The following is a 23,394-nucleotide window of genomic DNA, read 5'->3' as shown; positions in this document are numbered from 1 at the left end:
ATATATATGCATTTGAAAACTTTTTGTTTATAACATAAATTTTAGTTTTAAGATTTGTTTTGTCCAAAAGGTACTTGCTTATAGTTTTCTAAGACATTTGTCTCAATATTTTTTACATATAACCATTTTCATGTTTTGTACCAAAAAATAAATGATTGTATAATCCATGAGAGCAATAGTCTGAAATTATCCACTTGTTAACCGGAGTCGAGTCGCAGAGGCAGCAGCTTCAACAGGAAAGCCCAGACCCTCTCCCCAGCCACTTTGTTAAGCTCATCCCTGAGAAGCCAAAGGCATGGTGGGAGACATGGTGTCCTGGGTCATCCTCCGGCCCTCCTTCTAGTCGTACATACCTGGAACACCTCACACACTTCAGGAGGCATCCTTATCAGATGCCCAAACCACCTAAATTTGCCCTTCTCTACGTGGAGAATCAGTGGCTCGACGCCAAGTCCCTTCCGGATGACCAAGGTTCTCACCCTATCGCTAAAGGAGAGCCTGGACACCCTGCTGAGGTATTGATTTCGGCCGCTTATATCCAGGATCTTGTTCTCACGGTCACGACCCATAGCCCGTGACCATAGGTGAGTGTAGAACGTAGACCGACTGGTAAATCATCCTCGGTAAATCATCACAGACTGGTACAGAGTCTGCATCACAACAGATGCTGCACCCATCCGGCGGTTGATTTCCCTCTCCACCCCATACCCCCACTCGTGAACAAGACCCCGAGATACTTTAACTCCTCCACTTGGAGCAGAATCTCTGATGTGGAAAGGGTATTCCACCTTTCTCTAACTGAGGGACCATGGTCTCAGATTTGGAGGGGCTAATTTTGATCCCAGCCGCTTCACACAGCTGTGAACCGCTCCAGTGAGAGCTGGAGATCACGGCTGAGGTCACCAAACCGGACACTCTCAACGCTGTTCTGTCTATGCATCTGTTACGAATAGAGTCCGACTCATCTGAAACTAATCCAACTTGCTGCCGGCCTGCAATGCTGACCAAACTCTGACATCAGTGATACACCACACTGCCCTTATCATATCTGCCAATATTCTGAATTACCGTATTTTCTGGACTATAAATCTCGTTTTTTTTTTTTTTTTTTCCATAGTTTGGGTGGGGGGGGGGGCGACTTGTACTGAGGAGCGACTAAATGTGAATTTTTTCATAAATTTTCACAAAAAAAAAAAAAAGTGAAACCGCGATGTAGCAAGGGATTACTGTAATTTGAACTTCAACTGACGTCAGCGGCGCAGCGTTTGTTTATATAAAGGACAAAGATTCGATCACGGGATGACGAAGATGACGAAGGGCCCCACGTACTACCGGCATCATTAGCGGCTTTGTTTGTAAGTGACACGGAGGATGAAGAGTTTGAAGGATTTAAGGATTTGGAGTGACACAGAAGATTTGAAAAATTATTATGGCTTTTACGCATGCCCGGTCCTACTCTACGGAGCTCTCTTTCACCTCCATGGATGGACGTCGGGGGCCGGCGCTCGGCCGGGTGGCTGCCCGGGGACGGTGGATGGGACTCGGACATGGCTTTTACGCACGCTCAGTCCTACTCTACGGAGCTCTCTTTCACCTCCGTGGATGGAAGTCGGGGGCCGGTGCTCGGCCGGGTGGCTGTCCAGGGACGGTGGATGGGGCTCGGACATGGCTTTTACGCACGCCCGGTCCTATTCTATGCATCTCTTCCACCTCCGTCGCTGGAAGTGCCACCTCCGGGGATGGAAGTCCACGCCGCCACACGCCTGGAAGTCGACGCCAGTGCTTGGGTCCTTGTACTTTAACGCTACAATATAGATATATACTAGATCTGTGGAGTAACGACGAGGCTGACGTCAGGGTGTACGCGCGGCATTGTTGACAAAAAACGAGGAATTTGATCGATGGATTTAATGATTTGGAGTGACACCGATGGTTTGATAATATTATTGCTTATATTATAGTTATTTGATATATAATTTATATATCGTTATATGGGCCTGTGGAATATTTTGAAGTGCAAGCGCCGTCAGCGGCGCGCACTCATTGTTGACATAAAGGACGATCGATGGATTTAATGAATTGGAGTGACACAGATGGTTTTATAAACGTGTTATTTATGTAATAGTTATTTGAATAACTCTGAATGTTCAATGAATGAATGAATGAATGGTTCAAGATGGCGGCGCGTGCACACGCAGCGGCCACTCTCTGTCCCGTTCGGTGTTTTGTGAGTGTTTACTGAGTGTTTGTCCGGCAGTTTTGTGTGTATTTGTCTCGTGTGATGCGTCGTGCTACTAGTGCAGCGGGCATGTTCTGCTCAACATCGGCGGAAGTGGGTTTTATGGCGTTCTGGACTTTGGTGCGGAGAGATTAAGGGTGTCCCCCGGTTGGACTGCGTCCTGAGCTCGGACTGCTCCGTCCTGGAGCATTGTTGGGATGCGTCGGCAGCGGGTCTGCGAGGCAGCGGAAGAGGGGCCAGCGCGGAGACGTCGGGCCAGGCTTGCGGCCAACCCAGCTCGCTCAGCCGTGCCTTCGATTCTCCTGGCGTACGTTCGTTCGCGGGACAACAAGATGGGTTGCGTTCGCCTGATAGGATCCACAAACCGGACAGTGCGTGCCTGCTGTGTGCTCGTGTTCACAGTGGCCTGGTTGACTGTCATCTTACCGGACTCTGCTGTGCATCGGGAGCGGCTAGCGTGCTATCACGCTTATTGTTCATTGATGTTGACTTCTTGTGTTATTTTTCCTGTGTTGTTTACTTGTATGTGCGTTGTGAACTCTGTCTTGTCACCCTGGGATAGTGAGAAACGTAATTTCGATCTCTTTGTGTGTCTTGACATGCGGAGGAATTGACAATAAAGGAGACTTTGACTTTATTTGTCACGTTAGCATACCTATCGTTTAGCCTGTTGTTGCTCGTTCATGTCTGTTCTTGGTGTTGGATTTTGTCTAATAAATATCCCCCAAAATGCGACTTATACTCCGGAGCGACTTGTATGTTTTTTTTCACGTTATTGTGCATTTTATGGCTAATGCGACCTATATTCCGGAGCGACTTTTAGTCCGAAAAATACGGTAATGGCACCCTTTGCCATCTAGGCCTTAAATTCACAATGCCTTTCTTAAATTAACAAAAAGCAAAATTTTGTTCACAGGAGGAGCTTTCAAACTCTGTTTCCACACTGATTCACACTTTTCATGACGTTAATGGACGTAAGTAGATCCTATGTTGGTGTAATTCCATTTGCAAGTAAAAAATGAGAAAAGACAGTTGTGAAGGTATGTTGTTTTCCACAGAACTATTATATCTGGAGTGCTCCCTTAAGACCTTCAAAAGAGAGTGGAATGGAATCGACAGACTGCGAATGGACAAGTATTTTCAGGTGTGTGCGCGTGAGCATGTGCATGTGTGCATATATCACTTTCGTTCCCTTATGGTGGACCTTCTCACATTACAGCTAATCCGCTTCATGTTCAGACAAGGCTTTGAAATGCTGAAGAGAAAAAACTGGGATAGCAGGTAACGTAAATATTCTTTTGCACAAATTCTGCAGTGTGTCATAATTATGCTCTTGATTTTTAGTGTGGTTGCAAGATTTCTGGAACTCTTTGCCACAGAGCTTCTGAACAGTGGCAATGATGCACCCGCTAGTCTGCAGCTTCATATCTTGGACCTTTTCTTGACAGAACTGGCAGCTGTGGGTTCATCAGAGGTAAGGTTATGATCAAAATGAGTTATTTCGCACATGGAGGGGAAGCGAGACTTTGGTTGTTGACCAATTTTTTTATGTCCTTGAAGGCATTTCACGAAATAGAAAATACTGCAAGTAGATATGATACAGTAACACAGTAATGGTTACTGGCCTCATCATAGCATTCACACAGCCCATCACTCACGTTATCAATCCATCCTTTTCACAAAATATGTACGCAAGCATTTGGAAATCAGCTGTTTCCATTTTTAAAAGTGGTGACCCCCAATTCCATGGCAAACTACCCATCAGTCTCAAATACAGTTAAACCTCGGTTTTTGACTACAATCCGTTCCAGAAGGCGGTTCAAGAAGTGAACCGGTCGAATTCCGAATCTATTTTTCCCATTACAAATAATGGAAAAAAATGTAATCCGTTCCAAGACTTAAAGGGCTAGAGACATTCCTTTTTTTTTTTCAATTAGAACGGAATTTGATAGAATGTATAAAGTGAACACATTTGCCGCATTGGAAATTAAAAATGGACACCGTTCACTAAGAATAAAGCTGAAATGAAATGCCAGTTTATCGATCGGGTCCCGCACGAAGCCAAACTGGCGGCGCCATTACTGTGACGTTACAAGTTGTACATCTGGATGTTTACAAACCCAAACAACATGGCAGATGATAGCGACAGCTCCGTTTCTAGCGGCAATATTAGCATCATTTTATCCGATTCAGAAACCTCTTTTGACGCAGAATATGATGAATCTAGCAGTTCACTTGGGCTGAGCTGAGCACATTTTCTGAATTGTGCCCCTCCCGTCACTCTGGTTAGGTTGGCATAGTAAAAAGTGCTCTTGGGGGCTTTAGAGTGCCGAGTTGATCTCGGCACATGAAGACATGACCACCTGCAACGTTTGGTTTAGGTTTTATAAGCATTTTTAATTTAATTGCTTAAATCGCATTTTCTCGACGAGCTGAGCACGTTTTCTGAATTGTGGCTCTCCCGTCACTGTGGTTAGGTTGGCATAGTAAAAAGAATAGAGTGCCGAGTTGACCACTGCGAATGAAGAAATGAACATCTGCAGCGTTTGGTTTAGGTTTTAGGCGCATTTTTAATTTTATTTCTTAAATCGCATTTTTTCGACGAGCTGAGCACGTTTTCTGAATTGTGCCCCTCCCGTCACGCTTCGACATACTTTTCAAAGTCAAAGTCTCAAAGTCTCCTTTATTGTCAATTCCTCCGCATGTCAAGACACACAAAGAGATCGAAATTACGTTTCTCATTATCCCAGGGTGACAAGACAGCGTTCACAATGCACATACAAGTAAACAACACAGGAAAAATAAAACAAGAAGATGAACAATAAGAGTGATAGCACGCTAGCCGCTCCCGATGCACAGCAGGGTCCGGAAAGATGACAGTCAACCAGGCCACTGTGAACACGAGCACACAGCAGGCACGCACTGTCCGGTTCGTGGATCCTATCAGGCGAACTCAACCCATCTTGTCGTCCCGCGAACGAATGTACGCCAGGATAATGGAAGGCACGGCTAGGCGAGCTGGGTTGGCCGCAAACCTGGCCCGACGTCTCCGCGCTGGCTCCTCTTCTCTTTTTGTTTACATTCACTGAAGCTAAACGCGTACAACTTGAGACGTCACTTCCGGCTGGCGGCTCAGTGCAGTCAAACTCGTCTGTGCGGCAAATTTAAATGATATTTTTCAGAGCAACAGCTTCCTTTTCGTTGTTTCGAGCGTCAATTTATATTTATAAGCCCATAAGCTAACTAAAACCGATTTATACATATACCGGTGTCTCTAGCCCTTTAAAAACAAAAAGCCTTTTTTAAGCCTTTTTTCATTTGCGCATTTTTGTCGGATCGCGCAACCGCAGCGCGCCGCCGACCGCGCAACTGCAGTGCGGCGCAGGTAAAGGAGCGCGCCGAAGCTATCAAACGGCACACATTAAACAAACCGCGTTCAGACAAACGGCACAACAGTAGACAGTAGTGATAATGAAATGTATATACAGTCAAACCTCGGTTTTCGAACACAATCCGTTCCAAAGGTGGTTCGAGAAGTGAAGCGGTCGAATTCCGAATCTATTTTTCCCATTACAAATAATGGAAAAAAGTTTAATCCCTTCCAAGACAAAAAACTCGCCTTTTTTAAGCAGTTTTTCATTTGCGCATTTTTGGCCGATCGCGCAACTGCAGCGCACCGCCGACAGCGCAACTTCACCGCGCTGGTCGCATTATTGTGACAGAGCCGTCGCTGAAATTTAGAAAATATTTTTAAAGTCCTGATGTACTTTCCAAAATTTATGTGGACCTCAGTGCGCAGGGAGCTTAATTTGGTCCGATCGCGCAACCGCAGCGAGCCGGTCACTCACTGTCGCATTGCTTTAAGAGTGTCTTTGTTTTAGGATGGCTGTACTGCTCCCGCTTGCTTTCTTTGGAGGCATGATTAGGGGTTAATACAATCCTCAAAGTAACGAAAATACAATAATGAACGGAGTCAGTCGGCATCCGGGCTGCGCGGTCGGGTTTTCTCGGGTCCTTTTGGCTCATCTCGCGAGGTTCGACCTCCGAATTTTGTTCGACAACCGATGCAAAAAAATCTCGAATTTTTCGTTCGAATTCCGATTTCTTCGAAAACCGGGACGTTCGAAAACCGAGGTTTGACTGTATTGCTGAAAAATTGGTCGCAAACCAAATTAAAAGTCATTTAAAAACAACATCCTATGCTGTTCAACCTATGCAGTAGGGCTGGGTATCATGGCCAATTTCCTAAATCGATTTGATTTCCATTCTGAAGGTCCTAAATCGATGAATTGCCATTCGATTCAATTGGATTTGGGTCGAATCGATTCAATCTGCTCTTAACGAAAATAGCTCACCTTTGTTGAAAAATACACGATAATTTTACTCGTCAGGTTTCAGGTGAAAACTTGAATTAAACTTGACAGTTCACATTAACTGTAAAAAAGATTTCAGTCTGAAATGTGCAAGTGACTGTACATTAACGACAAATTGTATAAAGGCATTGTTTCAGTGCAAAGTATTGTCAACAAAACTAAAAGCTAAATTAATCTCTCTAGGCCAATCTTGTTACGTTTGTAAATCTGACCGTTCACATTTTGACTGTAAACAAAACTGTCTTATCTCAGCAGTGCAATTGAAAATGTACTGCAAATTGCATTGTTGAAGTGAAAAATAATATTAACATCCATCCATCCATCTTCTTCCGCTTATCCGGGGTCGGGTCGCGGGGGCAGCAGCTTTAGGAGGGACTCCCAGACTTCCCTCTCCGCAGCCACTTCATCCAGCTCGTCCTGGGGGATCCCAAGGCGTTCCCAGGCCACCTGTGAGACATAGTCTCTCCAGCGCGTCCTGGGTCGTCCCCGGGGTCTCCTACCGGTGGGACATGCCCGGAACACCTCCCCAGGGAGGCGTCCAGGAGGCATCCTGATGAGATCCCCGAGCCACCTCATCTGGCTCCTCTCAACGTGGAGGAGCAGCAGCTCTACTCCGATTCTCTCCCGGATGACCGAGCTTCTCACCTTATCTCTAAGGGAGAGCCCGGACACCCTGCGGAGGAAACTCATTTCGGCGCTTGTATCCTGGATCTCGTTCTTTCGGTCACGACCAATAGCTCGTGACCATAGGAGCATAGATCGACCTGTAAATCGAGAGGTTTGCCTTTTGGCACAGCTCTCTCTTCACCACGACAGACCGGTACAGAGTCTGCTTTACTGCCGACGCTACATCAATCCACCTGTCGATCTCGCGCTCCAACCTGCCCTCACTCGTGAACAAGACCCCAAGACACTTGAACTCCTCCACTTGGGGCAGGATCTCATCCCCGATCCGGAGAGGGCATTCCACCCTTTTCCAACCGAGGACCATGGACTCTGATTTGGAGGTGCTGACCCTCATCCCGACCGCTTCACACTCGGCTGCGAACCGCTCCAGTGAGAGCTGGAGATCACGGCTTGAAGAAGCCAACAGCACCACGTCGTCTGCAAAAAGCAGAGACGTGATGCTGAGGTCCCCAAACCGAACACCCTCAACGCCTTGGCTGCGCCTAGAAATTCTGTCCATAAAAATTATGAACAGAATCGCTGACAAAGGGCAACCTTGGCGGAGTCCAACCCTCACTGGGAACAAATCTGACTTACTGCCGGAAATGCGGACAAAACTCTGGCATCGGTGATACAGGGACCGAACCGCCCTTTTCAGTTGGCTCGGCACCCCGTACTCCCGAAGCACCCTCCACAGAACCTCCCGAGGGACACGGTCGAACGCCTTCTCCAAGTCCACAAAACACATGTGGACTGGTTGGGCAAACTCCCATGCCCCCTCGAGGATCCTGCCGAGGGTGTAGAGCTGGTCCACTGTTCCACGGCCAGTAAAATATTAACACAAATCTAAAAGGTAAATTAATCTTAAGGCAAATTCTGTTACTTTTTTAAATTTGACAGTTCACACTGTTCAACAAAACTGTCTTATCTCAACAGTGCAAAGGATTTTGCATAAATTAAACTTATAGCCTTTATCTTTATGGCCCGTGGAGACTTGGATGGTAATCTTGGTACGTCCCTGAATTTCTTTTGTTTTGCCCCTGGCGGCTTGTTGTCGGACATCAACGTACTAGCGTGGTACCTTGTCAAGTGGCTTCTGAAGTTTGTAGCATTACTGCAATAACTGAGCTCCGCATATCTTGCACACCACCTTGGATCTATCCTGCTCATTGTCCTTTGTTGTTTTAAATGCGAAATTTATCCAAACATCAGACTTCAGCTGGGACGACTTGCTGAGTGGTGTTTTACCTGCCTCCGCCATTTTGTGAATTCGCACTTGATTGTCTTCACGCATTACGTTATCACGCACGAGACTGCTGCGGGCCTCCAGCAGAAAAATATTTCTCCAGTGTGCACCATGTGTGTATTACAATTATCGATTTAATGTCCTAGCCGCAGCGTCACTGGAGAGACGACCTACATTTTACATTATTTTCTAGATTTTTCCTCACTTGCTTTTTACATCTTTTACTCCACTTTTTGGAGTTTACTATTCTTTGTAAATCGCGGACAGTCAATCCCTGCCATTTCGACCACGTCATTGGTCGGCTCTCAGCGGAGGCTTTGTCGCTGTCTGTCTACCATCGATCATTGGACACGCAAGTTAAGCACGTAGTTAAGACGCATAGCCGTCCCAAGCCATCTTGGTCTACTGGCTCTCGCACTTTGGTCATATTATTTACTCCATTAATCGAAACTTCACGCTTAAAAATCCAGCCACAGCAATGTGTATCCCTGGAGCCAGAGAAACTGACATAGAAGCTAATCTTGGGGAGCTGGCTCGCAATAAGTCTAGTCAACAGTGTTAGAGTGGTGCTCACTCTAACTTATTTTGCAAGATCCACACGGGAGACAGTATGCCCTTTTAAACACTTGCAAGTGGAGAGTCATTCGTTGCTGTGCATACAGCGATGATTGAATGAGGTCTGACTCAGGCCTCTAGCAAGAGCATTTATATTGAGAGAAACAGGGTGGGGGTGAGAGTGGAGGTGAGAGTGGACAGGATGGGGTTGAAGCCCCTGGCCTCTGGTCAAAGCATAGCAGGGAGTCTTTTACGACGTTGTGTAAACAGGACAACTTTGATTGCTTCCTCTGCAGCTGGTCAATCAGTTCAAAAGATCTTAGCACTTTGTTCTACTACTTTCAAGACCGGACAAGCTAGGTTAATTATTACAGGTTACATTCCAACATAATCATAGGATCAAACTAATCTATCAACCCTAACATATCCTGTTAGTGGTGCTCACCCTAACTTATTTTTGCGACTACCACACAAGAGACATTATGCCCTTTTTAAGCACTTGCAAGTGGCGAGTCATTCGTCGCTGTGCGTACAGCGATGATCGAATGAGGTCTGACTCAGGCCTCTTGCAAGAACATTTTTATTGAGAGAAGCAGGGTGGGGGTGAGAGTGGACAGGATGGGGTTGAAACCCCTGGCCTCAGGTCAAATCATAGCAGGGGGTGTTATGGCAACAGATCCAATATCTGTGTCATTCCATAGACACTTGTAGTAAAGGACGCGTGCGAACGGTGAATTTAACAAAAAGGTCTTTATCTATAAAAAATACAAATACAAAAATTACGATAAATCAGTTTTACAATTCCTTTTTCTTTCTTTCCAAAAAATACACAGTATATACTATGTACACGATCTACACGGTCAAAAACTGTTTTTCTCCGTGTCTACGTAGTCCAACTGTCTAAACGATCCCTCAATGGTTTGTTCTAATGCAATACAGCCTGACAGGAAGTAAACCTTTCAAAATAAAACAAAATTTCACAATAAAAATGCCTAAACAAATGTCAATCGTCTTAACTCAATTTTACAAAATAAAAAAACAAACCACAATACAATTAACCTAAACATTTCCTACTTATGGCTCTAACATTCCGGCCCCTAATTGTATAGGCAGGATGCATAACAATTACACCTCAAAAAGAGCCATATAGTTATTAACCTAACAAAATCTATCAAGGTTTTGCCTGTGAGTCAACTAACAGTCCTTTCCTGACTCATTCTGCCTCCTGTAACAGAGTTTACTTATAGGTCTATCCAACAAACTAGACTTGGTTTGAACTTGAACTCGTCGCACAATTCCTCTGGAGTCCGGGAAGGTCTTTTGGATTCTTCCAGTCAACCAAGTATTTCTTGGGGCTGAATTGTCAACAATGAGAACAAGATCTCCAGCGACAAAATTTCTTCTTTGAGTCCGCCATCTCTGTCTCTCTTGTAGCAATGGAAGATATTCCTTTGTCCATCTTGACCAAAACAGATCGGCCATGTATTGTGTCTGTCTCCATCTTCGACGCGAGTATGTATCATCACTGTTAAATAAGCCTGGAGGAAGGATCGGCTGCTCCTTTAACAACAGAAGATGGTTTGGGGTCAAAACCTCCAAGTCATTTGGATCATCTGATGCAGCAGTCAAAGGACGATCATTTATGACTGCTTCCACTTCACATAATAGTGTGTGAAGGCCATCATCATCTAATGTTTGTTGCCTCAACACAGAGTTCAACACCTTCCTGACGGTACGAATCTGTCTTTCCCATATTCCACTTTGATGGGAGGCGGTTGGTGTGTTAAAGGTCCATGCAATACCTTTTGACATCAGATCCTCTCTTATTTTAGAATGATCAAGCTCAGCCATGGCTTCTCTATGTTCTTTTTCGGCACCAATTAAATTAGTGCCATTATCCGAGTGCAGGGTAGAAACTTGACCTCTTCTACATATAAACCCTCTGATGGCATTTATGCATGATGAGGTATCCAATGAGTGAGCAACCTCTATGTGTACTGCTCTAAGTGCAAACAGAACGTATGTATGCAAACAGAACGTGCATGTAAACAGAACGCCATAGCGCTTCACTATGCTGCGTCCTCTCTTTACACCAAAAGGTCCAAAATAGTCCACTCCCACATGCGTGAACGGAGGTTTATCTGGGAGTACACGTTCCTCCAATAAGTCTGCCATCTTTTAGACTGCAGGCTTTGCATGTATTTTCCTGCATGTGATGCATTTGGATATTGTTGTGCGGGCAGCTCTGTTCAGTCCTGGTATCCAGTATTGCTGTCTGACCTTTGCAACCAGCTGGTTCCTTCCGCAGTGCCCATTATGTCGATGAACCTGTTGCAGAATCAGCTTAGCAATGTGATGTTCTTTGTGCAACACAGTTGGGCATCTTGCTTCTTCTGGCATTGCTGATTTGTTCAATCGACCTCCAACTTTGATGATGCCATTGTGCAGAAAAGGATCCAATTTGGAAAGCGGATGTGACCTCTTTATATGTAAATCATTACTTAAGAGTGCAGACAACTCTTCTGAAAACATCTCTCTTTGACTGTGACGTATTAGCACATTTGCATCTTCCAAGTCCTGAACAGACAAAGGTTTTCCTTTCACTGACTTTCTCAGTCTCATCAGTTCTTCATGCACTTTCTGGTATTGCTTCAATGATTCTGTCTCTTTCAGGGAAATAACCTCTTTACATTCTCTTCTCTTCTCAACAAGGTAGTGAAGCAGATCCTTCATGCGTAGCATCCATGCAACAGCCTTTTTCAGCTTGTGCCAGTCAGAGTAGTATTCCACCAGTCTCTTCATGGGTGTAATTTCAGTCATGGTCAAGAGACTGACCAGCGCTGTCTTCTTGATCTCACTGTCCTCATTCATGGTGCTTGGTATGTCAGGTCTGGTAGGCCACTCAAACTCCTCTTGATAAAGAAAATGTGGACCACAAATCCAGTTGTGGTTCTGGATAAGAGTGGTAAATTTTGTACCACGTGAAGCGGTATCTGCTGGATTAAGTGAACTATCCACGTATCTCCATTGAGATGGTGAACTAGCTTCCCTTATGAATGCAACCCGGTTGGCCACAAAAGTCTTGAAACGTGAAGCATCATTCTGTATGTACCTAAGTACAGTCAGGCTGTATGTCCAAAAAACAGACGCTCCAAGGGGGGTCTCCTGCTCCTGTTTTAACAGTCTGTCGACTTTCACTGCTATGACTGCAGCAGTCAGTTCCATCCTAGGGACTGTTATTTTCTTCAGTGGGGCAACTCTGGATTTAGCCATGAGCAATCCGCAGCTCCTCCGTCCATCTTCATTGATCAGCAATAGGTATGTAGCAGTACCATAACCAATATCACTTGCATCCGAGAAATGGTGCAGCTAAGCTTTAGATGTGGGACAGAAATCATCTGGTTTCATACATCTCTTTATGTGGAAGCTGGAAAGTTCCTCGAGTTCTGAAACCCACTGCATCCATCTTTGCAAATCTCCTTCTCCAACATCCTCGTCCCAGCTCAATTTTCTTTGACAGAGTTCCCTCAAAATCATCTTGGCAGGAAGAATACATGGGGAAATTAAACCCAGAGGATCATAAACTGAGTTAACAACTGAAAGAATTCCTCTCCTTGTGGCAGGTTTTCTTGGTACGTTCACCTTAAATGTGAAAGTGTCCGACTCTGTACACCAGTGTATTCCCAGAGCTCTTTCGGTAGGCAGAGTGTCTTTGTTCAAGTCTAAATCCTTCATCTTTGCAGCTCTTTCATTTTCAGGAATACATGACAGAACCTTTCTGCTGTTACTGACCCATTTTGTCAAGTTGAATCCACCCTGCAAGCATAGAGCTTTCAGAGATTGTGAAAGTGCTATTGCTTGGTCCTCTGAAGCCACCGCTGCCAAGCAGTCGTCCATGTAAAACTTCCTCTTGATTGCTTTAGAGGCTTCAGCTGTTGTCTCATCTTTGTATTCGGCTGTCTTTCTTAAGGCAAAACTAGCACAACTTGGAGACGAAGTGGCTCCAAAAATATGTACTGTCATTCTATACTCCTCCAGTTTTCCGTTCAAATCTCCATCAGGCCACCATAAAAAACGCAGAAAATCAGAGTCCTTTGAGGGTACCCTGACTTGGTAAAACATTGCCTCTATGTCAGCCATCAATGCAACCTTCTCCTCTCTAAACCTTGTCAAAACTCCAATCAAGGTATTTGTGAGGTCTGGGCCTTGGAGTAACTGGTTATTCAGTGAAACTCCCTGATATGTTGCATTGCAGTCAAAAACAACTCTGATTTTCTTCTTCCTTGGGTGATACACCCCGTGATGTGGGATGTACCACACTTCTCCATCGTTGCACTGACTGTTTGCAGGCACCTTTTCAGCGTAACCCTTTGCTATGATGTCATGCATGAAGACTTTATAGTCAGCATGAAAATCAGGGTTTTTTACGAGTTTCTTCTTGAGATTGACGGCTCTCTGCTCAACTAGACTGCGATTATTGGGCATCTTCTGAGGCTTGTTCTTAAATGGGGGACTTATACAGTAATGTCCGTCGAAGAACTGACAAGACTGTTCCACATCCTTCATGAACTGTTGATCATCTTGTGACATCTCTGTTTTGTCTTCACAGCTACGCTCTGTGAAATCCAAATTATATTGCTGTATCAGCAATTCCTCAAGGTTTGCCACTGATATCCTGTTCGCAGTTAACCTCGGTAACTCATTCTCACACTGTTGAACGTCCTCTTCCCCCTTTACAGGACCATTGACAATCCATCCAATCGACGTTTTCACTGCGTATGGACCATCTCCTTGGCTATTGATGACTTTCCATGGTTCTATTGCTTTGTGAGCATTAGAACCAACTAACAGGCCAATTTCTGCCTTGATACTTGGAAGATTCACCTCATCCAAATATGTCCACTTCCGGAGGTCTTTCTGATCAGGAATGTTCGCCTTTTTGACAGGAATTTCATGTTGAGTGAACACTGAAGGTAGATCAATGTATTTTTCCTCTTCAAATCCACTGACTTCCAGTTCTGACAGGATGTGACTACGGACAAGCTTCTCCTGTCCCATAGTTCGGAGCAAAATGTCCGTCTTTCTGCCTCTTAAGTTCAGTGTTCTCATGATCTTCTCTGTGCAAAACGTCGCCGAACTGCCAGGATCTATGAAGGCGTATTTCTCAATTATCTGTGTGCCTTTCTTGGACTTGAGCTTTACTGGAACAATGGCCAAAACTTCTTCGTAGCTCCCGGCCCCAGGATATCCACACATCTCCTGGCTTACAGCACTAGTGGTCTGAGGTTCAGAAGTGGCGTTTCTTTCATTTTTCGGTGATGTCTTTTCTTCTCGTTGTACATGTAGGATGCTTGGATGTTTCCGTGAACATAACTGACATGTCAGTCTTCTTGAACAATCTTTACTCAAATGACCTTGAACCAGGCATCCAAAACACAAACCTTTGAATTTCAAATATTCAATCTTGTCCTTGTGTGCTAGCTTCTGGAACTTTTCACAGTTCCCAAGTCCGTGATTTTTGTCACAGTACAAACAGTTATTCTGAGCTAGTTTGCCGTTATCAGTCTTTGTGACTTGGTTTGACTGTGAAAATTCCTGCTTTTCTGTGTCAACACTTGTAGCAAAACTGCTACTTCTTGGTGTACTTTCCTTTGCTCTCTTCACAAAACTGCTCCTTTCTTTTTGTTTTGTAGATAGACTGACTTCCTGTAGATCACCAAACAATGGATCTGAGACGATCTTTGTCTGTCAATGTAATCTACCAGATCTGTGAACCTTGCTCTTCTTCCTTTATTCTCCTGCATTTCAAATGCCACATTACGCCATCGCTCCCTCATCTTGTATGGCAATTTGGACAGAATGACTCATGTTTGTTGGGTTGTCCATTTCTTCCATGTAGTCAACATCTTGCATCGTGTTTCGGCAAGCAATCAGGAAGAGAGAATAAGCGTTTAAGCTCTTAACCTCATCTGTCTTTATTTGTGGCCATTTTAAAGCCTTCTCGATGTAAGCCATGGCTATTTTTAAATTATCGCCATATTGCTTATGAAGCAGTTGTCTGGCTTCTCTGTAACCTTTCTCTGGGGTCATGTGTTCACAGCTTCTCACCAGATCTTGTGGCTCTCCACGTGTATATTGGTCCAGAAAGAAGAGTTTATCTTTCTCATTTTGTGTCTTATTGTCCAATAGCATTGTCAAATGCTCTGAGAAAAGATTTATACTTGAGTGGATCACCTGACAACACAGGAATGTCTCTCTTGGGCAGCAGGGATAGGCTTTGCTGCTTGACCAACATTTCAGTGATTAGGTTTTGATGATGCATCACCTCATAAATCCTGTCACCTGTAGATGTGGGCTCCTGAGGACGTATAGGTGGGGCTCCATCTGAGTGATCCGGATGGCACAAATATGCATGAGATGAATGTTTTGTGATACTAGCAGACACATCATACATCGGATGATCTTCCTTCTCTTCAGCATCTGCTGTCATCTGAGCCTGGACTTCAAGTACAGGTTGGGATCTTGGAAGACTTGCCAAAGGTTGTTCCAGCCTGTATTTCACATATTCATTCATTGCATCTTGGGGATCCTCGTGGTTCTGGAAAACTTTGAGCTTAGCAGTAGAGGCTGCAATTGCAGTTTCAATCTCTAGCTCCTCCAACTCCGCCTTCAACTTTGCTTCCTGCAGTTGAATTGCCTTTTTCTTTTTTAGCGATTCAGCTGGTGCTAGAAGAGCTGGTCTTTTAGCCTCCTCTTTCATTCGAGCCACTGAACTCGTGTTTGACACAACTGAAGAACTTTCAGTCCTGGAACTCGATCTGCTCTTACTTCTTTGACGACGAAGATCCGCTATTACAGAAATACTGTCATATGGAGCAACCTCCTCTTCATTGTGAACACATCTTTTACGTTCTTGAATCCAACCTTCAGTCTCATGCAAAAACTGCTTAATAGTAGCTGCCTTTGACTCGTACCAGTCACGCTGATCTGTGTCAGCTTCATCTTCAGGTAACATCTGTACAATATTGTTGTTTAGCAATATGAACTCTTCATGCAGCTTGTAAAAACTTTGAAGTGTTTCTGACTCCATTTTATCAACATGCTCTTTATTATTCTTCATGTTGTCCATTTCCTTCATTTTAGCCGTAATGAGCCATTTTTGCCCTTCTTTGTCCGATAAGCCTTTGGAGTTTCTCCTCGAGTGCCTTTTGTGTGTACTTTGGCTCCCTCTTGTGGTCACTCGCCTGCATTGCGTCCGATGCGGCAACAAACGATCGTTTCTCCTCCATGTTTTAATCTCAGCAATATCCAACAAGTTTTTTCAATAAACGATCAAAGAGGGCTTTTATAGTCCATGAACGTAACAGTATTCTTCTACTTTAATGTCTTCTTAACTTGCAAAACGACTCATTAAGTGTGAATAGGCGCTCCCTCCGTTAGCATAGTTAGCTTCGCCATTAGCATGTTAGCAGGTCAGCTACTCACGGTGATACTATGGCTCTCATCCTCTCGTCTTCCAAAAGCTTCCTCTCATTCGTCTCCTTCTTTCTTGAATGTCCTTTTATCCTCCTGGAGACAGTTTTTGACTAATGTTATGGCAACAGATCCAATATCTGTGTCATTCCATAGACACTTGTAGTAAAGGATGCGTGCGAACCGTGAATTTAACAAAAAGGTCTTTATCTATAAAAAATACAAATACAAAAATTACGATAAATCAGTTTTACAATTCCTTTTTCTTTCTTTCCAAAAAATACACAGTATATACTATGTACACGATCTACACGGTCAAAAACTGTTTTTCTCCGTGTCTACGTAGTCCAACTGTCTAAACGATCCCTCAATGGTTTGTTCTAATGCAATACAGCCTGACAGGAAGTAAACCTTTAAAAATAAAACAAAATTTCACAATAAAAATGCCTAAACAAATGTCAATCGTCTTAACTCAATTTTACAAAATAAAACAAACAAACCACAATACAATTAACTTAAACATTTCCTACTTATGGCTCTACTATGGTGTTTAATGATGTGTAAACCGAACAACTTTGATTGCTTCCTCTGCAGCTGACAGGACAAGCTAGGTTAATTATTACAGGTTACATTCCAACATAATTATGGGATCAAACTAATTTATCCACCCTAACATATCCGTCCTGTTTATCATATGATTATGTCACCCCGATTAACAAACATAAGCAAGAAAATATAATGAAGATAGAAAAATAAAAACAAAAAGATAGAAACAGTACATCAACATATTCATCACTTGTGAGGCATTTCCGACGGTCAGATTATCAGGTTTCCGTGAAAAACCGCAATCTTCTGTCCGCAGCGCATTAAAATCATCACATTCAACATTCCTGAGATGTTGCATTCGCACTTCAGCTACGGTAGAAGACACAGATCTTGATACAGCTGATTTCAAACATGAGATAACACAGGTCGTAAACTAGCACAACAATACCAGCACAACAAACATAGGAGTCACAAGTTTCAACAGCAGTTGCCACCAGGCCCCAGAGAATAGTCATGAAAAGAAATCCCATTGATGTGGGACTTTGTCTTTTGACATGCCCTGCTGTAAGTTCTTCAGTGAGTTCACAGCGTCGTTGATGAGTGTCATTAACACCTGGAATGTATGTGCAACAGGAAGTCCCAATGATGTGGCACACGCCACCTTGCACTGCAGTCATCAAGTCCAGAACCATCCTGTTTTGCAAGACCATTAGTCCAATAGCCTGAATCTCTGTTTTGTCCATCATTGACTTGCAGCGAGAGAGATTCAGAAAAGATTGGAAACGATAGTTCAGTGTCTCGATGAAGAGTGATTGTTTTCCAACTCCGATCCAAGGAACAAGCGTATGAATGACTTTGTCTCCGACGGACCACACTTTGTGGCTGTCAGGGACATTCGCACCTCAGACGGGGTAATGTGGCTCAAAGGCTGCAACAGCTCTGTGTCTACGTCCAGAAGAGTTGTGTGCTGTCGTCAGCTGATGTTGTATCCTGTAGGTGTGGTCAGTCCCCCACACTGGTGCACACACCCGTGTCCAGTTGGCGGGCAGCATCGGACAACTCTTGTGACCACAAAGCCACGAGCCATTCTGAATGAAGTTGGTCCCGTCCGATGGTGCAGCCATGTTGGTAGGAGAGCCCTTACGCCTTAAAATGGGTCTCCCATCCTGGCACTCAGCGATGATGTCCAAAGCTCCCATCCAGTTTCCTCCTGGAGAGCAGTCGTTAATGCATTCGTGGGTTTCGTGTTTAGGCCACTTGTGGCATCTATCGTCTTTCAACAGTCACCTTGAGATGAATCCAAAAGAGTTCGATCACAGGTTCCTTTCTGTGAGTCCAGGGTGGGAGGGGTAGCATCACTGACTATGACAGCACAATGTTGAGATCCAACCTCTCCCACAGAGGTCATGCATTTCACTTCAGTGACAGTCATTGTTCTTGCCTCCAGGTGAACTTGCGTGGAGGAAGGGGGTGAGTTTGGAACACACATAGCATCCCTCCTGTGTGTGGGATCTCAGTGAACTTTTTTTAATTTTTTTTTTTATTTTATTTCGAACATCCAAAACAAAAAAGAAAAAACAAAACAAATCACACTCTAAAGTGCCACATATAAGTCCATACAACAAACAAACAAAATATAAACCAACAAACAGAAAAAAATACATGAATAAATAATAATAATACACAAGTAAATAAATCAAAGAATGCTCGAAAAGGAGTAGGAAGAAGCAACTTTACATGCTGATACCAAGTGTTGGTTTTGTATGGGCATCTGGGGTACCATGATCAGTCTTCAAAAATCTCATCATGTGACCATCTTTTTCCATGGTTGACATTGTCAATTGGTCTATTCAGATGAGCCCATAGACCAGGGGTGGGCAATTCCGGTCCTCGAGGGCCGGTGTCCTGCATGATTCATAGGTCTCCCTGCTGCAACACACCTGATTCAAATGATCAGGACTGTTATCCAGCTTCTTTCTAATTATCTGACCATTTGAATAAGGTGTGTTGCAACAGGGTGACATAGAAAACATGCAGGACACCGGCCCTTGAGGACCGGAATTGCCCACCCCTGCCATAGACCATAGCACGCTTCAACCACAACGCAGCAGAGGATCCACCTGGCATGTGGAGCCCCGTTGCTACTAGGATTGCAGAGACACCGGTATATCCCATTGCCTGTCAGAGTGGGGATCGTTGAATTCTTCACCAACATTGAGACGCCCCACCCTAAACGATGAGGCCACTTTGTAGTCAGACTTCCCCACCACTCCGAAAATGGGGTCCAGCATTCTCTGTAACTTCCAGTGGGTGAATCCAGCTGAGCCTTCCAGCAATGTTCAGTGCAGTGGGGGTAGTCAGCAAGACTTGGAATGGCCCCTCCCACCATGGCTGGCCCAGTTTGTCCTTTTTGAGGACCTTCATGTCGTCCCAGTCTCCCGGCTTGGAGCGGTTGTTGACCTGTGGGGAAGAAAGATCAGGCAGCAGTAAATTTGCATTTGACACATCTTTCAGTTTGAGTGCTCTGATCATGCTATCTGCCAAGGACTATTCTTCGTCTGCTTTTTGCAAATCTTGTATCATTCACTAGTCAATTTTATTGTCCTTTTGAACTGGGCAAATAGGAGTGTTTACGAGAAGAGTTTGAACACTTCCTAATGATTCCTCCTGACTGAAGACCATTTATGACAGGGGCTATCCCATTTACTGCCTCCTGTTTTAAAGGAGATTCTCTGATCTTGGTTACTAGAGGAATGGACCGTAAGTCCTGTAGCAGATGGTTCCTTTTCTTATCAGTTAAGCAAATGTTGATTAGTCAGGGAAGCGCATAAGCCCTTCCAACAGCTACACCACTTCCCCATAGCTTCTTTAGTCACTTTTCAATCATCTTCCGATTGCTTCAAGCAAAAGTTTGAAAAGCTTAAGAAAATTTTAACTCAATGGTATGACGCCAAATGTATTAGAGAATCCATATGTCGTAAAGTGTTGTATTATTACTATCTTTCACTATCTGTCCTACTCCCTCCCTCCTTCTGAGGCTTGGCGACGCCCATGCCTCACACCTTGACAAACTTTTTGGGAGCATGTGTTCTTTACTACGTATGATTCTATCATAATTTAACTTGACTTTCTTTCCAAAACGTTTCTCAATTTCCCAGTTCACACATCTTCTGCATGTGTTACTGGTTCTCCAGTTTTTTGTCTCTAGTTATCAATCCAAAAGCAACTTTTTTTTCTTAGCATTTAACTTACTCAAAATCACTCTTTTTTCAAAGGTTTTCTACTAATTTTCCATAGTAGTCTCCAACAACTGAAACCATTCAACCTGTATTTTCCTTTCATTCAGGCAATCATTCATCCTTGCTCATTTGCATATCACACAGTCTCCAAAAAGGAGTCTTTCGATCACATTGGTCCCAATTTATCCATGCTCTCCACACAACATTCATATATTATTCTCAACTCAAGGTTCCTGATAGAACAATCCACCAATCCAAAAAAAACTCAACACAAAAAAGCTGCTGACAAATTAATCAGAATTTTTTTCCTTGTTTTTAAATTTAAAGAACTCAATCTCTCGGATCTAACTCACGTGTAGAAGTTGGTATAATCTTGTAACACAACCAATTATTCCTATTAAATCAAGCATTGCAATGTCTTAAATTCACAATTTTGCTTCATCCAATTCCTGAAAACATGTTTTCTCTCTTTCGAATTTGTCTTCAAGGTGAGACACTAATGAGCACTAGTGTGAACCAGTTTCTTTTTCTCTTTTTTATTTTTCAAAATTCTTTCTGTTTTGCAGTGCAAATTGGATAGACCATAGTCTAGCAAATTTCTTTGCACTAAAAGTTTAGCCAATTTCATCATTTCAACACATACGCACACACATGCACAGCTCTCGCTGTGGTGCCCACTCTAACTTATTTAGCAAGAACCGCACGGGAGACGGTATGCCTTTTGAACACTTGCAAGTGGAGAGCTCGTTCGTCACTGTGCATACAGCGATCATTGAACCAAGTCTGACTTTGCTGTCTTGCAAGAGCATATTTATTGAGAGAAGCAGGGTGGGGGTGAGAGTGGACAGGATGGGGTTGAAACCCCTGGCCTCAGGTCAAATCATAGCAGGCGGTGTTTAATGATGTTGTGTAAACAGAACAACTTAGATTGCTTCCTCTGCAGCTGGTCAATCACTTCAAAGGATCTTAGCACTTTGTTCTACTACTTTAAGACAGGACAAGTTTGGTCAATTATTACAGGTCACATTCCAATATAATCATCGGCTCAAACTAATCTATCAACCCTAACAGATGTCTCTTAATTTCCTACGTCTTAACCCAGATAAAACTGAGATGTTAACTGTATATATACAGTGATACTGTAACTAATCTCTGGGTTATATTTGACAGAACGTTCTCCTTTCAAAATCACATTAAGAACATAAGAACTGCGGGGTTTTTTTCACCTCCGTATTATTTCTTAGATTCATCCGATTCCTTCGACTTGTGATGCAGAAACTATTATACATGCGTTTATTACGTCGTGCCTTGATGACTAACTCATTATTCTCTGGTCTTCCTAAATCCAGGATTAAAAGTCCACAGTTAGTACAAAATGCTGCGGCAAGACTGCTCACGCGGACGAGAAAATTTGATCACATTACCCCAATATGAGCCAACTTACATTGGCTCCCGGTCCATTTAAGATATTACTTCAAGGTTCTTCTATTAACCTATAATTCACTGCATGGCTTAGCACTTGGTATCTCGTCGACCTAGTTGTTCCTTATGTTCCGTCCCGTAACCTACGCTCGCAAAATGTTAGTCTTTTTCTGACCCCGAGGGCCAAAAAGAAGTCTGCAGGGTCTAGAGCAGGGGTCGGCAACCCGCAGCGCCATCTTTAGCACTCCCCTAGCGGCTCCTTGGAGCTTTTGCAAAAATGCGTGAAAATGGAAAAATGTTTTGTTTTTTTAACATGGTTTTTAGATGGTAATCATGACACAAAAAATTTTATGATGTAAAAATGTATGTAGTTATGAATATATTAAAAATACAGAATTTCAGAATGGCGCCAAATAGCAACATTGCGTCATAGCCTGAGTCACAGAACAGGCAAGTTGTTAATAATCAGGTGTGTGAGTGATGGGCCATGGATTCAAAAGGCAAAAAAAGAAAGATTGCTGATGAGAGCAGAGGGTTTAAGAAAGAATGGATTGCACTATCTGCTTTCATTGCCTGCATGTTTGATTTGCAATGAGAAGTTGACAAATAACAAGGAGAGCAAATTGGAGCGGCATTTTCAGCTAAAGCATGCTAAATTTGTTGCTGATCACCCAGTTGGAACTGAGAGGAAAGGTGCAATTGCCGTGCTGGTGGAGAAATTTGAGGACCGAAAAAAACATTTCAAGAAGTGGATTGCATATCTAAGCTCTACTACTGCTGCAAGTTTTGTTGCAGCCCGGGAGATAATAAAGCGTAAAAAAACATTCCCCGATGGCGAGTACATGAAGGATTAATTCATCAACATATTAGTGTGCTTATTTTCGGACTTTAAAAACAAAACGGAGATCATTCAGAAAATTAAAGACATGCCTCTCTCCGCAAAAACAGTGAAGGAAAGGGTAATTAAAATGGCAAACAATATCACTGATCAGCAAATCAAGGACATCAATTCAGCTCCAGCTTTCTCAATTGCCTGTGATGAGTCGTGTGACGTGACCGTTATCGAACAGACAGCTGTACTATGCAGGTACGTTAACTCTAATGAGCCGCAAGAGAAAATGATTGAATTGATACCACTTTTATTATTATTTTTTAAATTATTTTAATAGTAGACATACAGCTTAAATATTGACAGTCTATCTTGCCTTATAAAAGGCTTTTAGATTTTTGCAGCTCCAGACAGGTATGTTTTTTTTTTTTTTTTGGGCCAATATGGCTCTTTGAACATTTTGGGTTGCTGACCCCAGGTCTAGAGCATTTACTATTCGGGCTCCAGAGCTTTGGAATGCCCTACCGATAGATATCAGAACTGACATTGAACTGAAATTAAGAGACACATTTTTATGCTATGGCCTTTAATTAACCGGTGGTGGCTGATGTGGCTGGAGTTTGTGTTTTCGCCCACCCCAGCCAGGGGGGTTAGGTGACAAACTGAACGGCTGTCTGGATTTCTCGTTGGCCAATCAGGATGAAGGAACTGCGGCGGATTACCTCCCTCGAAGACACGTCCAAGACAATTGAGGGGACCTCCTTCAGCTCTTCACTTTGAATTGGACATCCGCTTTTTCTTTGAAT

At 43.5% G+C, this 23,394-nt stretch overlaps 1 protein-coding gene across 2 annotated transcripts in view; it reads left to right on the top strand.

Moving 5' to 3' along the window:
- Positions 1–23,394, top strand: part of LOC125973191 (ribosomal RNA processing protein 1 homolog B) — an 88,761-nt gene that overhangs the window by 2,892 nt on the left and 62,475 nt on the right. For both annotated transcript variants that reach the window (XM_049727067.2, XM_049727066.2), the window contains exons 3-6: positions 3,156–3,213; positions 3,298–3,383; positions 3,459–3,520; positions 3,584–3,713. In XM_049727067.2, coding sequence (XP_049583024.1) covers positions 3,156–3,213; positions 3,298–3,383; positions 3,459–3,520; positions 3,584–3,713 — 336 coding nt within the window. The remainder of the gene's footprint in view (positions 1–3,155; positions 3,214–3,297; positions 3,384–3,458; positions 3,521–3,583; positions 3,714–23,394) is intronic.

Source organism: Syngnathus scovelli, chromosome 8 (genome assembly GCF_024217435.2).
Source record: "Syngnathus scovelli strain Florida chromosome 8, RoL_Ssco_1.2, whole genome shotgun sequence".
NCBI classification, from domain to species: domain Eukaryota; kingdom Metazoa; phylum Chordata; class Actinopteri; order Syngnathiformes; family Syngnathidae; genus Syngnathus; species Syngnathus scovelli.
The sequence above is the reverse complement of the archived record's forward strand: the minus strand, read 5'-3'. Positions and strand labels throughout refer to the sequence as shown.